Below are 15,892 nucleotides of genomic sequence, written 5' to 3' on the forward strand. Positions count from 1 at the left end.
ACCAGCAGCAACATCTCTCTGTCAGTGTCTGTCTGTCCCCCCCACGCCCGTCTATCCAGCTAATCTCGGTGTCTGGGTATCTATCCCCTCAGTGCTCATCCGTCTGTCGGCAGAGCGCTCTGGCTGGGCCCATGTGCGTTCATCTAGCTAATCCCAGCATCTGGCTGGCGTCCCCGGGGTTCTGGCTCTCGGCTCGGCCCTGTCTACCTCTCCATCCTGGTGACAGCTTGAGCTCGGGCCAAATCCCTTCGGCCGGGGCCGGGAGCTCGGCGATTGCTCAGCACCTGAGCAGAGAGGAGGTGTCTGGCTGCCGGGGCTCTCCCTGGACCCGCGCTTTGTCCGTTTGCTGTGGGGCTTGGAGCCAGCATGGGAACAAAGGACCCTTCCCTGCTTGGTTCGGCCCCAGGACAGATAAAATCCCGCCCCAGCTGTGCTTGACTTTGCCAGGTGGGCGTCTGCTGGGCAGCTTTACCCTGGCCCGTGTCAGAATTGGCCTGTGGGCACAGGGCCTGGGCCCCGTTTGCAGCTGTCCAGTGGAACCAGGTGACAAGTTCTTGCTGCAGACTGGGGGGTCCCCGAATGCACCCCGTCGCAAGGTTACACGCTAACCCTTGTGCCTCTGGCAGCTGCTGCCCTCCCATGCCATGAGCAGGGCTGCTGGCATCTGGGTACCTTGGAGCCTCCAGCCCCTCTAGGCTCTGGGCAGATGCTGACTGTGCTGGGTGCTCCAGAGCTTTAGGCTTTTCCCGCTAAGCCACCGGGGGAGGCTCTTCCCTGAGCCAGGAGCTCGGCAGCTTCCCGCCCACTGCCTAAGGAGCTGGGCTGGGGGTCAGGGCACCTGCCCTGCTGGGGATGGACCAGTCCCTGCCCCTCTGCCCTGCTCTGGCTGTGAGCACTTGGGGGCAGGGCCTGGCCTCGCCTGGCACAATGGCCCCAAGCTCAGTCATGCCCCTCGCTCGGGTAATGTAAGCGTGAGAGCATGAGTCCAGTGCTGGGCGGCACCCGAGCTGGGCCCAGGTTGGCACGAGCATCACAGCACCTAGCCAGGACGCCCGGGGTGAATCAGATCCCAACGCCGCAGTTACACCAGGGGGGGATTTAGCCCAGTGATTTTTCCACCAGCCCAGCCAAACCCCACCCCCCTTGTTAAAAAGATCCCTCCCTAACAATTCCCCTCCCTGCTTCCCATCCCCCGGCGCCTGGCGTTCCTTCACCTCACACCCTAGTCCTGCACCCCCAGGCAGCCCGATCCTTGGCCCCTTGGCCACAAACCTGGCACTTCGAGCACCAAGACTGGGCCTGGTCCAGTCCTGTGCCTAGGAGAGCTGAGTCCTCTCCCCAGGCGGGGCCCCTGGGAGCCCCCACCGAGCACCCCCCCTCCCTGCCAGCCCTGGCACCAGGTCTCAGGCCGGTCTCTGCTCCAGAGCACGTGGGGCTGGACCCCCCCCCCAATCCTGCCCTCACTCACACAGCGGGTGTGGCCTGGCTTCTGGGATGCTGGCGCTGGAGAATCAGGTCTCAGGGGGCCCCAGCTCAGCTCCCCGCATGGCTCTGAGCAGCCAGTGGGATCCCGTGGCAGGCGGATTCCCACTGGGGGTGGGGGCTTTTAATGCTCTCTGGAGGTTAGCCCGGCTCCTGCCTGGCACCCGCTGCCTCGCCCATCCCCGTGAGCTCACACTGGATTTGTGCCCAGTGCTGTGGGGAGGTAGGGGCCTGCCAGCTCCCCCCACATGCAGCAGGTGGATCTGAGGTGTCATGGAGGGTTGGGAGGCCCTGGGCAGCGCCCGGCATAATGGGTGGCGCGGGGAGGAGAAACCCTGGTCCAGCCCTGCCCCGCCAACCTCGCCTGGCATCGCTGCGCAAATTCTCCCCAGGTGCTAACAGGTGCCTTGCTGCCCACAAGCTGCTAGAACGAGTCACTCTCCAAATTGACCCCCCAAGTACGAGGCGCTGGCCCAAGGGAACCCCCGCTCCCCACACTGGCCCAGCGCCAGCCCCCTCCATGAATCCAAATCAGCAGAGCCCTGAGCCCTGTCCCCCACTTCGCGCGCCATGTGGCAGGTTATGTAAGTGATGGACAAGCAGCGCTAATCCCCCCCGTAATCCTGCCAGTCTGCACTGGGATTAACCACAGCCGGGGGGGCAGCTTCCTGCGGCTCCTCGGCTGCCTGGGCAGGGCTGGCCAGGGGCAGGGGGTGACCCGGCAGCGCCCCGGGGTGGCTGAGGGGGGAGTGGCACCAATGGAGGCTGGAAGCGGGGATTGGGGGCTCACAGCCGGGGATGAGGAGAAAAGGGGCTTGGTGGCCCCCAAGGGAGGAGGGGAGAGGTGGATGAGTCTGTGCGGAAGCCTCAACTAAAAGCCATTAATATTAATCTGCCTCCCGCTGCCGGGGAGGGGCTCCAGAGCTGGGCTAGCAGGGGGCTGTGGGTCGAGATTGAGGGGCACCATCAGAGTGGGGGCTGGGCTAGCAGGGGGCTAGACCCCCCCCATGGGGCTAGAACTTGGGGGCTCAGCTGGAGCAGACCAATCACAATGGCGCCTGGGAAGATCCAGTGCCACCCCCTTCACCCTCAGCCCCGGCTTCGCAGTTCAGGGGCTTTCGCAGAGTGACCACATGGGGCCACGGCGCTGGGCAGAATTCACCGGGGGTCGGGGGGATTTCTTTGGTCTCTGCAAGAGACGTGAGTCTGTCACCATTACACCCACCATTACACCAAGCAGCCAGGTACCTCCCTGGGCCCCTGGGCATCTGGGTACCCCCGGGCCCCTGCATAGGCGGGGATCCTCCAGGGCAACAGTTCTCAAACTTCATTGCACCACGACCCCCCTTCTGATAACAAAAATTACTACATGACCCCAGGAGGGGGGCCGAAGTCTAGGCCCAGGGCTGCCCCAGCTGCCTGCAGGGAGAAGCCTTTTGGTGAGGGGTAACGGGCCCTGGCTGGGCAGGGGTGTTGGGCTGCCCTGACCAGCGATGTGAGTTCGCCTCATCCTGGGGCCGGGGGTGGGGGTGTGTGCAGTCTATGTGTGAATGCATGATTGTGCATCGGGGGGGGCTGCACCGCTGGGCCCCGGGGAGGGGCGCCCTCTGATTTGCTGCCCTGCGCTGTGATAAATGGCTGAAGCAGCACCCCCACTTCCTGGGGGGTGTCAGCCCCGGCCAGGCACCTGGCACAGGCCCAGTTCCAAGTCCCCCCTCCACCCCCCCACCCGAGCAGTGTCTGGGAAGAGCCTGCGAGGCCGCCCCATTGGCGCAGGGCTGAGGTTCGGGGCTCCCTGAGCAGCATCTCGCCCACGTGGACGGAAATCTCCTTCCCTGAGTGACGCAAACGCCCGGGGGCTCAGAGCAGGCGAGCGTGGGGGGGGGCTGTCGGAGGGGAGCACGGGGGGGCCCCGGCTGCAGCTTCTAACAGCTCAGCTGGGTGGAAATGAGCCTGGTGCTGTGGCCTGGCCTCTCCCTGTGTGTCGGCCACTGCCAGCGGGGCAGGTGGGTGCCAAGGGCCCCAGATCCCAAGGCCCCACGGTGGGGCACGAGGCCGGCAGCAGGGCTCAGGGCAGGGACAATGAGCCCCCGGCAGCCTTGGCCCAGTAAGCCCCTGAGATGTCTTTTGCCAGGGGCTGAGTGGCCTGATGGGCTCCGTGCACGCGGCTCCCAGAGCCCCTGACCCCGGCTGCTCCGTGGCCACGAGTCCCCGCTGGACACCCAGTGCAGGCAGGCCCGGGGCTGGGGCGCTCGGGAGGCAGCTGGAGGAGGCGGGCGGAGGCTGGCACTGTTCGCTCATGGGAATCTCCGTGTAGAGCCAACCTCCCGCCCTGCTCCGCCCATCAGCAGAGCCCTGGGAGGGCCGGAGCCCCGGAGCCCGGTCGCTCACAGGTGGGGCCGGCCTCGGCTGAGGCAGCTCCCAGGCCCTGGTCCCTCCAGCAGCACCAGGAGGACACAGGGCCCTGCCCGGCCGCGCAGTAAGGAGGGGGTTCAGCACGGCTACCCAAGCTAGGGGCTGGGGGACGCAGTGGGGGGCCACTCCCCTGGCAGGCCGTGCTGACCCCAAAGCCTCGGGGGTGTGGGGGTGGGGGTGCTGCGATTCGATTGAAATGAGCCCCTGGCAGGCCGGGGCTTCCCTCGCCCGGTGCCTCAGCCCTGGCTCCAGGGCAGGTTCCCCTCGTAGCTCCGCTTGGAGCTGATGCTTCTCTTCACTTCCGGGCCCAGTCTGTTGTGTATGTTGCTGCTGAACAGCTGCCGAGGCCCACCCCAGAGGCAGCTGCATTTCCAGGCGAGGTGAAGCAAACCCCATGTTTCTGCAGAGCCTGTTAGGTGCTTTGAGATCCTCAGAGCAACGTGTGCTCATTCTCCGTGCCCCGAGCCGCCCATCCCAGACCAATGCTGAGCCGGGGGGAAATGAAACAGGATAGTTTATTAACTAGAGACATTTGACATCCCTCCCCGCACAGGAGACGCCACCTGCGACTGGCACAGGGTGGGGGGGGGCTCATAATAGAAAACAGCTGTGCCACGAGCACCCCCTGCGATGTGAACCCGGCTCCCTGCCACGCGCTGGAGGGAGGCTCCGCCCAGACCCGCTGTGTCCCGTCTGCGCCTAGTGCAGCTGACAGCATTACCGCTTTTGTCTAAAACTGAACCTTTCTAGCCCTTTTGGTTCCCACCAAACTGCCCCCCACCCCCACCCCGCGGGGCTGCATCCCCGGGTCAGCAGAGAGCACAGAGAGAGGCGCCAGCAGCCTTGGGCACAGCGCTGACTCTGGAACCTAATGGTGGCCAATTGCCTGGCTGAGCATTTTAGTAGAAACAGCTGGGTAGTGTGGAATTGTGGGTGGAGTTTGGGGGTTGTGGGCGGAGCTTGACTGTGGCTACTTATTTCCTTCCAGTCAGAAGCCTCCTTCATGGACTTGAATGCTTTCTTTTCTCACGAGAGCTCATCTTCCTGATGTTACTTTCTCGGCCCAAATAGACATATCGCTCAACTTCTTCGATTGGTTCTCTCTTGATTGTTATTTGGGCTTTTCGCTAAGTACCAGGCCGCATAAATTTCATTTTGGAGCGGTGACTGTTCAGTCCGACTTGGCTGATTTTGTGTTGAGCTCTTGCAGCATGTGCTGTAGTCCGCTCGTATTTTCGGCAATCAACAAAATATCATCTGCGAATCTGAGCTGGTTTCACTGCTCCCCGTTAATACCATCCTCCCAATTCATCTGCCGCAATTACCCTTTCAAGGTAGCGCAATGGCCAATTCCTTTACTAGTTTGGTATAGTTTGTGTCGACGCTCTGCTCTGCGAGAGCTTTCAGCCCTGCATTGAGCTCTACACTGTTGAATGCTTTTTCATCTTGACGAAGGCAATGCATAAAGGGAACGTGTGTTCCGGTTTATAGTGAAAATATGGTCCATTGTGCTGAAATTCCTTCAAAACCTGCCTGCTCTCTCGGCTGCTGCTCGTCCAGACTCTGTGAGACTCAGGTTGTTGTTATTTTGGTGACCAGCTTGCAGACATGGGAGAGCAGGGATACTGGACGTTAGTTCTTTAGATCTTGACGAGTGCCCTCCAAAGAAAGGCCTCGTCAGCTCAACGGTACGGCCAGCTGCGTCGTACGGCAGTGAAACGTGGGCACTGAGGACGACAGAGAAGCAGCAACTGTCTGTCACAGAGAGGGCGACAGAAAGAAGAATTCTGGGACCTTCAACCCGCGACCGAGTCCCCAGTGAAGTGATCGGGCAGCAGAGTGGAGTGTGGGATGTCATCGTCGCGAGCCGGTACAGTGACATGCGATGGGCCGGGCATAGAGCGCGGCTCACCGACAATCGATGGACTGCAGCTGTCGCTGAGCGGGCCCCTGGGGAACTGGAATGACCACTCGGCCAACCTCCAAAGAGGTGGGCAGGCTTTAGCGTGAGGAGACCTGGCCGCACAGGGAGAAGGAAGGCCAGGCTACGAGACGAACGGAAGACGTGTTGTGATGGGCACAATCTATACGAGGGCTGAAGGCGTCAGGAGCCTCCTCTCTTCCTGGGCTTGCTACAAACCTCACTGCAGGGGGAGATGCCCCGGCCAGGCAGCTGGAGCCGATTCCAAAGGTGCCGTGCAGAGCAGGACCCCAGGGCTGGGGACGACCCAGCAGCACAGAGGGCAGGGAGCGGCTGGGGAGCCTGTAGCCCAGCACTGGCTGGTGACTCTCTCAGGTAGCCCAGGAAAGGGCATGGGTGGCTCAATCCGAGCTCGGAAGGTGATCCGATGAGCTGGTCCGCTTGCCTGGGGCTACCTGGCCTCTGAGCTGTCCTGTGGGAAGGGCAGCATGGGGCAGGCAGGAGAGGCAGCCTGGCTGCTGCGAGCGCATTGCCCATCCCAGGGAAGCAGTGGGCCAGGGCTCTCCCCTGCGTGGGGAGCCTGGTGTGACCCAGGGGCTGAGGGTTGGGGAGGGAGCTCTGGGCCATTCAGAGCACAGCTGGGGAGCTGCATGCGGCCCCCCTCGTCCCAGGTCTGGCAATGCCCCCGCAGGGCAGAAGGGACGGGATTTATTGCTGTTCCAGACGCCCGCCCCAGCAGGGCCCCCAGAGCTGACTCGGCAGGAGGTACCGGAGTGGGATGTCCCAGCCGCAGAGATGCTGGGCAGGGAGTGAGAGCTGAGAGCCCCATGCGCTGGGGATGGCTCCCTGACACCAGTGTGAACTGGGCCTGTGGGGAGAGGGGTACGGCAGGTGTCCCGGGGACCCCTGGAGATGCTGTACCCCCCAGCCAGCCCTGGGAAAGCAGCTCTCTGGCCAGTCTGGTCCCTGCTGCCCCTCACATCTCGTCGGCGTGGATTGACTTAGCTGCATTCCTGCTGGCTCCGGGTCCGTTCCCCTGGGGCAGCCCCCTGGGAGCCACCTGCTGCTCCGGCTGGGCCTGAGCGGACGTGTTTGTGCCCTTTTTCTGGCTCCCGGCAACCAGAAGGGTTGGGCCCCCGTCTGCTCCTTCCACTCCCTCCTCCACTGCAGCCTCGGACCCCAGCTGCTCCCCCGGGGGTGGTTCAGGCTCTGGGGCCGACGGCTCCTTGGGGCCGGGGGCTTCGGCCAGTTCTGAGAACTCCCCCTGGTTCAGGATGTTCCTGGAGATCACTGGGGTGCGGGGGGAAGGGCAGGATTAGGGGCTGGCTGGCAGGGTGCGCCCTGTGTCAGTGGGGCAGGGGCATGGGGGGTGCCCTGTGCTGGGGGGTGGGGGGGCCCTGTGTCAGCGGGGGTGGTGGTGCAGGGGGCCCCTTGTGCTGGAGGGCCCTGTGCCAGTGGGGTGGAGGCGCGGGGGGTGCCCTGTGATGGGGGTCGGCGGGGCGGGGTACCCTGTGCTGGCAGGGCGGGAGTGTGGGGGCACCTTCGGCTGGGGGGGCCCTATGCCAGCGGGGAGGGGGCGCGGGGAGTGCCCTGTGTCAGAGGCTGACAGGAGGAGACAGATGCTGTTGGTGGCCCTGTCTCTGGACAGATCCCTTTGGGCAGAGCCGGGCCAGGCTGCACCAGGAAGGTCCCGGATCCGCCCTGAGGGGGAACACCTCTGGGGAGCTCAATGGGGAGGGTCAGCCCTAAGGCTGGGGTGTTCGGTGCTGACCCCTCTCTGGGTCTATGGGGAAGCTCAGCCCCGCCCCCCAGCATCCCAGCTGTCACCTCCAGTGGGCTGATAGTCGTCCTGGCTGCCCCGCGACCCCCTGCGCAGAGGGCTGTAGCTGGGGAAGATGATGAGTCCCAGGGAGACGATCAGGATCTGCAGGAGGAGGGAGAAGGCTCAAAGCCCAGCCCCTGTGCAGGTGCAGGGAGTAGGGGGGCGGGAGGGGCACAGCTGGGCCCAGCCTGTGTGTGTCTGTGAGCGTGGGCACAGCCCTGGCTCTGCGGGTGTGTGCAGGAGCGGGGAGTGGGGGGGGTGTTTGGTGGGGGGAGGAGTCAGCCGCGCGTGGGGCCGCGTGCTCTGTGCCCCCCGGAGCAGGCCACGCGTGGGGCCGCGTGCTCTGTGCCCCCCCGGAGCAGGCCGCGCGTGGGGCCGCGTGCTCTGTGCCCCCCCGGAGCAGGCCGCGCGTGGGGCCGCGTGCTCTGTGCCCCCCGGAGCGGGCCGCGCGTGGGGCCGCGTGCTCTGTGCCCCCCGGAGCGGGCCGCGCGTGGGGCCGCGTGCTCTGTGTCCCCCCGGAGCGGGCCGCGCGTGGGGCCGCGTCCTCTGTGTCCCCCCGGAGCGGGCCGCGCGTGGGGCCGCGTGCTCTGTGCCCCCCCGGAGCGGGCCGCGCGTGGGGCCGCGTGCTCTGTGCCCCCCCGGAGCGGGCCGCGCGTGGGGCCGCGTGCTCTGTGCCCCCCCGGAGCGGGCCGCGCGTGGGGCCGCGTGCTCTGTGCCCCCCCGGAGCGGGCCGCGCGTGGGGCCGCGTGCTCTGTGCCCCCCCGGAGCGGGCCGCGCGTGGGGCCGCGTGCTCTGTGCCCCCCCGGAGCGGGCCGCGCGTGGGGCCGCGTGCTCTGTGCTGCCCCGGAGCGGGCCGCGCGTGGGGCCGCGTGCTCTGTGCCCCCCGGGAGCGGGCCGCGCGTGGGGCCGCGTGCTCTGTGCCCCCCGGGAGCGGGCCGCGTGCTCTGTGCCCCCCGGGAGTGGGCCGCGCGTGGGGCCGCGTGCTCTGTGCCCCCCGGGAGGGGGCCGCGCGTGGGGCCGTGTGCTCTGTGCCCCCCCGGAGCGGGCCGCGCGTGGGGCCGCGTGCTCTGTGCCCCCCGGGAGCGGGCCGCGCGTGGGGCCGCGTGCTCTGTGCCCCCCGGGAGCGGGCCGCGCGTGGGGCCGCGTGCTCTGTGCCCCCCTGGAGCAGGCCGCGCGTGGGAGCTCGGCCCATACCAGGATGCAGGTGCTGGTCTGCGCTGCTTTGCTGGACGTGGGTTTCATCAGCGCTTGCAGCTTACGCAGCTGGCCCAGCAGTGACCTGTGGGGAGGAGACAGCGTTCGAGGGGCTGGGCTCCTCGGGGCGGGAGGGGGCCACACAACCCAGCAACGAAGCCAGGCCGGCTGCTCACTCACCCAGTGGCCTTTGAGCCACCATCGTGTCAGGGGCCCCCTGCATCACCAGCCACCCTCCAATACCCCTGTGTGACGAAGTGGGACTGTTCTTAATGTTTCATCTGAATACTGTAGGGGTGCCTCAGTTTCCCCTAGGCAGTTCTTAAGTCTCTAGGGGGTGGGATAAGGGGGGTAATTGTTGCAGAGCAAAGGGCCAGTGTACAAAAATGGCCGACACACTGTCTCCTGGCAACTGATGGCCTGGGCCCTTCCCCCCTGCAAGGTGAGAGCTAAAGGGTTGGAGAACAAAGGAATCCGGTGACCTCCTGGCCCGGGAAAGGGACAAAGCCCAGAGGAGGAGGGGCTGGGGGGAGTTTCAGTTTGGGGCTGGCTGGGACATGGAGTGAAGTGCAGACGTGGTTGTCTGGCTCACTGCCCCCCCCGCCCAAAATGGACCCAGCTGAGGGGTCCTGTTCTTTGCACCTACAAGCTCTGTTTTAGACCATGTTCCTGTCGTCTAATAAACCTTCTGTGTTACTGGCTGGCTGAGAGTCACGTCTGACTGCGGAGTTGGGGGGCAGGACCCTCTGGCTTCCCCAAGACCCCACCTGAGTGGACTCGCTGTGGGAAGCGCATGGAGGGGCAGAACAGGCTGAAGGCTCCGAGGTCAGACCCAGGAAGGTGGAGCCGGGGGAGCTGTGTGTCCTGGGGGACAGTCTGCTCACAGAAAGGAGACTGCCCCAGAGTCCTGCCTGGCTTCATAGGGAGCAGGTCCAGAGCATCGCCCTGGGACTCCGTGACACCCTGCACCTTCCATGGCTTCCCCCCAGCTCTGCTAATGCACCCTGATCTTCGGGGGGGAAAAGGGGGCTGGGAGCCAGGACGCCTGGGTTCTCTCCTGGCTCTGGGAGGGGCATAGGGGCTCGTGGTCGCATTGCACTCACACATTGTGTTTCTCCAGCTCCTGCACCTTCTTGTGCAGCTGCTGGTTCTGGACTGAACATGCTGCCACCCTGCCAGGAGAAGAGAGCAAGGGGGGTTCGGGTCCTTGCCAGCTGCCCGACCAGAGCCCAGGGACTCCCTGCCCCTGGGACGCACAGACACCTGGCTGTCAGGGCAGACGGCTGGCGCCCTTGGCACGGGATCTGCTGGAGAAGGGCAGCCCGGTGCCTGGCTCTGAGCAGGGCAGGCAGTGCCCTCGCAGGGGGTCTGTGCGTGCCCACCGCGGTGTGTGCGCAAGGGGCCCCCGTTCTCACCGGCTCTCCAGCCCGTCGATGTATTCCTTCTTCCGCCGCCGGCTGTCCTGGGCCGACTGCTTGTTCCGGATCTTCCTCCGCACCTTCTTCAAGAGCCGCTCCTCGGCCTGGGGGGCAGACACAGCCTGAGAGCTCAGCGGGGCAGGCTCACGTCCCCCCAGGGCTCAGGGGTCCCAGCTGCAGGGAGCTGGTTTGGGGGGGCAAGTCCCTGTTCTTGTCTCTTGTCTGACCCTCCCCAGGCCTCCCCCACCCCGGGGGTGAACAGCTGCAGCTCTGCACTCCAGGGCCGAGCCCCGCCTGCCCTGGGCACCCCAAGGGCCCGCAGGGGCGGGTGGGGCCAGGAGGGTGGAGCTGGACTGGCCCCTCCCTGCCCTGGGCCCAGCTGCACCGGTTTGGTGGGGCTGGCAGCTGCTGGTCGCATGCTGGAGCCAGGACAGGCTCCCTTGTGGACTCGCTCTGCCCTGCAAACTGGCACCAGCAGTCACCCTCTCCTGCTTGGGCCTGCACACACGGGTACGCTCACGTGCCCTCGTGCAGGCTTGCACGCTCCTTGCACACTTGGAGGCGCACTCAGGCCGGTGCTGCCTCCCACTTGCACACTCATGTCAGCTGGCTCCTGTACCTTGGTGAGGGGCAGGTTACTGGGCAGGGACACCCCCTCTTGCGACAGCAGCCGCTTCTCCTCGTCCGTCAGGAACAGATCCGGGAACTGCAGCTGCTGGAGAGAATCACTTTCTGCAGAGCCCGGGGCAGGATCCTCCCTCCCCTTCCTCCAGCCCCCCACATCCCTCAGGGCCGGGGAGGGGCATGACCCTCTCTCTGCTGCAGATGGGAACCACAGTGACCAGGATACAAGTGAGGGCTTGGGGAACCACGTCGGTCACTGTGGGCAGCTGCTCAGCTACAGGGGCTCTTGGTGGTGGGCATGGGGGGCAATTCCCCAGGGACTGTAGGTGGGGACCAGGGGTATTTGCCACCTTCTCACAAAGTGTTTTCCCTGCTGCTGTGGGCAATGGAGAGCTGAGCCCTGCCCGGCCTTTACCCCCTGCTGGAAAGCCAGCTTGGACAGTCAGTGTGAGAGGAGGGGGGTCCTGAGCCGACTTACCAGGGCCACAGCTGCCTGCATGTCCCCAGCGCTCACCACCATGGGCACCGTGCCAGGACTGGCCACAGCAGACGGGGGTGCAGACGGTAGCTCATTCACAATGCAGGCGTCAGGGATCAGCAGGGGGGGCGACCAGTCACCTGGGGCCAAGAACACAGCACAGGGGTCAGGGATGGCTCCTTCCCTGGGGCAGAGCCTGGGAAAGGCGGGGCAGGAATGGGGGGAGCTCTAAGGCTGGGACCGAGTGGGGATTCTGCTCCTCCGGCCCACCCCCATGGCCCACCTCCACCTGGCCAAGTGTCCCCGGGCGTGGGGGCCTCAGACGCTGCCCTCAGACCCCCTGCCTCTCTGCTTCACAGCTGTGAGGGGGGAGGTGCCGCTGGGCCTTGGGGCCAGCAGGAGCTAAAATGTTGATTATTGTTCCTGGGGTGAGGGGCAAAGCCCGGGGTGACGTCGGGGCTGAGGGGTACAAAGTGCAGATGGCCAGAGAGATGGGGGTGGGGTGGGGTAATTGATGGACAGAGGGGCACGGATGGTTACACGGCTGAAGCTGCCCCCTTGCAGGCTGGAAGCGCTCATCTCCAGCGGCCACCCCATAGGCAGCCGTGGGGCAGCATGGAGGATTCAGGGGGATGACTGACTCCCCTCGCCCTAAGGCTGCACTCCTCCCCCACTAAACACCAGCCTGAGGAGGGGCAGGGAGCTGTGCCCCAGAGCCACCCACCCCGGGCAGCAGAGGGCCGGCTGCCCCCACCCCGCTCACCCAGCTGGATGGAGACCACGTTGCTGTGGAGGGGGTCGCTCTGGTCGCAGATGATGGCGCAGAAGGTGCCGGGGCCCCCCAAGCCGGGCTGGGGGCTGTCCGAGCCGGGCTCGTCCGAGATGCCACTGTCGCTGCCTGGGGAGGCCTGCGCGCGGCTCGGGCTGTACACTTCGTTGGGATTGATGATCGCGTTGAGGAAGTCCTCGGGCTCGCTGTCGTTCAGCCCCTGCAACGGGCACTGGGGACGTTGGCTGGAGCCGGCAGCCCTGGCCTGCCTGGCCTGGGAAGCAGGCCCAGGCTGGGCTGGTATGCGGCTGGGAGATGCCCAGGAGCGGGCACCTTGGGGTTGTGGGCAGTGCCAGTCTCCGTGCCTCAGAATGGGGCTGAGGCGCCAGGAATTGCTGCCTTGGCCAGGCCCTGCCTGCTGGCACTTTCGGCAGTGCCAGGGCCCGTCCACTGTGCATGGGGGCATGACCACCCTTGCCCGGGCCAAAGCCCATCTCTGCAGCCCCAATGGGACCCTTCTCCGGCCCCTGGCCCGTGCAGTGGCTTGTGCTGCTGGCTCCCTCCCCAAAGGTGGCTGCCTTAGAAGGCTGGCAGGAGGGTCAAGGCCAGCCTTACCCCCGCCCCGAGGAGACAGGCAGGCCCCTGGGAGGCTAAGGAACTGGGGCAGGGCCCTGGGAAGCACAGACCCGGTTCCTGTGAGGCAAAGACCAGCACTATGCTCCTGCAGAGCAGGTGTCCTACAGTGACCTGGGGACCTTGTGTCCGAGCCCCCAGCTTGCTCTTCCCCTCCCACCTCTGCCTCCGGCCCCCGACTCACGCTGCCCCCACTGACCGCCCACTCGTCAAAGCCCTTCTCCAGGGCGGGAGCTGGCTCCAGGAGGGCGAACGGGGGATCTCGGCTTGGTACGGTGCTGCTGGGGAACAGCTCCTTCTGCTGCTCGAAGAGAACAGCCCGGAGTGCGGGGCTGTCCGGCTCCCCCATCTGGGACAGACAGACAGACAGACAGAGAGCGCATCAGACAGCGTCCCTGCCCACCTACCCCCCTCACTGCTCCGAGAACACCAGGCCAGCCGAACCTGGGCAGGCAGGGACGGAGGTCCCCTGCACACCTTCGGGCCGGCTGCTCGGGCATGGCTGAGTGCGGGCGTCCCCTTGTGACCCTCCGATGCCCAGGCGGCTGTGCCCTGGGGACCTAGCGATTCAGAATGGCTCCCATGTCGGGGCTGGAAGAGAAAATCCAGCCGGGCCCAGGGCGAGCCGGTCAGCAAACAAAGATGCCATCTTCCAACGCCGGCCCCAGCTCTGGGCACAGCTGGTCCTGGCAGCCCAGCTGGGCAGGGGGCAGGGCACCGCCGCCCAGGCCCATCCCTAAGGCCTTGACTTTTACCTGCATGAGCCTCACCTGTGCTGACAACGCAGGCTGGTGCCTGGGGAAGTCAGTTCCTGTTCCCACTGAGAATGCTGCGTTTCCACAACAGCCCTGGTTACTGAGCGCCAGGCGCCAGCTGGGCGCGGCCGGGGGCCCCATGCCGCTGGCGCGGGGCCCCCAGGGCTGGGCCGGGGGCGATTATGTCACATAACCTACCTTCGCCTTGTTCCAGGGAGCAGGTTGTTACCCAGCCAGGCCAGTCGGCACCGAACACTGAAGCCTTTTGCTTCCGACCAGGATCTCCGGCATCCTGGACAGCCCCAGCCAACGCCCACCCCCGGGCCTTAAAAGGGCAAAGGGCTCCTTGTCACCCCAGTGCACCCAGCCGAGGCAGGGCCTTTAGCCACCAGCCTGTGTGATGGGTGGAGGCTTTGGGCCTGGCTGTTGGCATTCAGCGACTGGATTTCCCTGCAAGGGCCCCGGGCCCAGAGACACAGGGCTGCAGCCCCAGGACTCTGCCTGGGGGGCTGGGGAGGGGAGTGGGGAGCCCTGCAAAGACGGGGGCAGGTGCCGTGGGAAGAGGGCCTTGGGTAGTGCTCTCCAGCGCCCCATCTGGCAAACGGAGGCGCGTCAGTGTGGGGCTGCCCCTTGATTAGGCATTGTCCCCTGGTGCTGCTCAGCCCTGATATTTCGCCCCGTCCCCTCCTGGCTGGAGCAGCAGATCTTGGAGGGAACAAGCAAACAGGCCAGGTTGTGGTGTCCTGCCTGTGTGATTGCGACAGTGCTCGGCCAGCTCAAGCCAGGCCCAGTGAGCTGGGGGAGCCTCATGCTGCCCCTCTGCCCTCCCACATAGCCAGGGCCCCGCATCATGGCCAGCCCATCGGGCAGCAGCACCAGCCACCCTGCTGGCATGCACCACTGGGTCACGTGATCGCTCACACACAGGGTCTGGCTCTCACACACACACACACTGGGTCACACGTTGAGTCACGTGATCACTCACACACAGGGTCTCTCACATACACACAGGGTCGCACACAGAGTCACATGATCTCTGTCACACACACAAACAGGGTCTCGTGCGCATGACCACACACCTTTGGTGCCACACTCAGACCCACCCTGCTGAAATTGCTGGTCCCCGCAGTGTAACTTCAGATGGATGGACAGACAGGCGCTCGGGGCGACGGATAGCTAGCTCGCTAGGTGATGGGTGCGTAGGGCTGGATGGACAGACAGGCGCTCGGGGCGACGGATAGCTAGCTCGCTAGGTGATGGGTGCGTAGGGCTGGATGGACAGACAGGCGCTCGGGGCGACGGATAGCTAGCTCGCTAGGTGATGGGTGCGTAGGGCTGGATGGACAGACAGGCGCTCGGGGCGACGGATAGCTAGCTCGCTAGGTGATGGGTGCGTAGGGCTGGATGGACAGACAGGCGCTCGGGGCGACGGATAGCTAGCTCGCTAGGTGATGGGTGCGTAGGGCTGGATGGACAGACAGGCGCTCGGGGCGACCGATAGCTAGCTCGCTAGGTGATGGGTGCGTAGGGCTGCATGGACAGACAGGCGCTCGGGGCGACGGATAGCTAGCTAGCTAGGTGATGGGTGCGTAGGGCTGGATGGACAGACAGGCGCTCGGGGCGACCGATAGCTAGCTCGCTAGGTGATGGGTGCGTAGGGCTGGATGGACAGACAGGCGTTTTGGGGGGATAGATAGATGCTGGGTGTGTAGGGGAGGGATGGACAGACAGACAGGTGGGGGGGATAAGTTAGATGACAGTGGATGAGGATGAGGATGAGGAGTGGGCACTAAAGCCAGTGCTGGGAAGTTGCTGGGTGGTCACTGGCCCCCAGGACAAGCTGACAGACCCTCTCACTGGGGCACTGTGCTGCTGGCTCACGGCCACACCCATTAGCAAACACTGGGCGCCCGGCCCCAGGCTGTGCCAGGGAAGGCTGGCATTGCCCTTTTAAGCAGCTCGCAGGCGGGCGGCGGAGGTTGGACATTGACCCCCTGAGGTGGGGCTGCAGGCAGCCCTGTGCAGCCAGCCGAAGAAAAGTGCTTTGTCCCAGGAGCCGGTTTGGCGGCAGGATGCAACTGCACTTGGCATGATCCTGCCAAGGGCTGGATCCTCCTCTCGCTCCACCGAGCGAGTGTAAATCAGGAGTGACCCCACTGAAGCCAATTGAGGGCAGGCGGAGGGGCCTGGCTGCATCAGACCTGGGGAGTGGTACCGGGACAGCCGCCTAAAACCACTGCTTAATTTGTATCGAGGCTTTCCAGGGCTGAGCCCTGGCACCTCTGGGCCTGGCATTTTGTAGCCCCGGCATCTCTGGGCTAGGCAGTTCCAAACCCCAGAGCCTCTTTCATTACAAATGAAGCTCTGCCTATAACTCCCTC

General features: G+C 65.2%; 2 protein-coding genes across 8 annotated transcripts in view; both read right to left on the minus strand.

The window, feature by feature from the left end:
- Positions 1 to 15,892, minus strand: part of UBAP2L (ubiquitin associated protein 2 like) — a 397,837-nt gene that overhangs the window by 185,479 nt on the left and 196,466 nt on the right. The gene's annotated exons all lie outside the window — the stretch shown is intronic.
- CREB3L4 (cAMP responsive element binding protein 3 like 4) lies at positions 4,395 to 14,695 on the minus strand. Of its 7 annotated transcripts, none has more exons than XM_073322458.1 (10): positions 13,710 to 14,695; positions 12,941 to 13,105; positions 12,118 to 12,343; positions 11,355 to 11,494; positions 10,872 to 10,967; positions 10,250 to 10,356; positions 9,938 to 10,006; positions 8,835 to 8,919; positions 7,646 to 7,742; positions 4,395 to 7,108 (listed from the first exon to the last, which is right to left on the minus strand). In XM_073322458.1, exons 2-10 carry the CDS (start codon positions 13,103 to 13,105, stop codon positions 6,795 to 6,797), a joined length of 1,299 nt encoding a protein of 432 aa, XP_073178559.1. In that variant the 5' UTR covers positions 13,710 to 14,695; the 3' UTR covers positions 4,395 to 6,794. The 7 variants fall into 7 exon arrangements, with proteins under 7 accessions (XP_073178559.1, XP_073178557.1, XP_073178556.1 ...); XM_073322456.1 differs by lacking the exon at positions 13,710 to 14,695 and adding an exon at positions 13,527 to 13,700 and having other exon boundaries at positions 12,956 to 13,105; XM_073322455.1 differs by lacking the exon at positions 13,710 to 14,695 and adding an exon at positions 13,527 to 13,700 and having other exon boundaries at positions 10,872 to 10,964.

The sequence above is a fragment of the Lepidochelys kempii genome, chromosome 24, assembly GCF_965140265.1.
Source record: "Lepidochelys kempii isolate rLepKem1 chromosome 24, rLepKem1.hap2, whole genome shotgun sequence".
Lineage (NCBI taxonomy): Eukaryota > Metazoa > Chordata > Testudines > Cheloniidae > Lepidochelys > Lepidochelys kempii.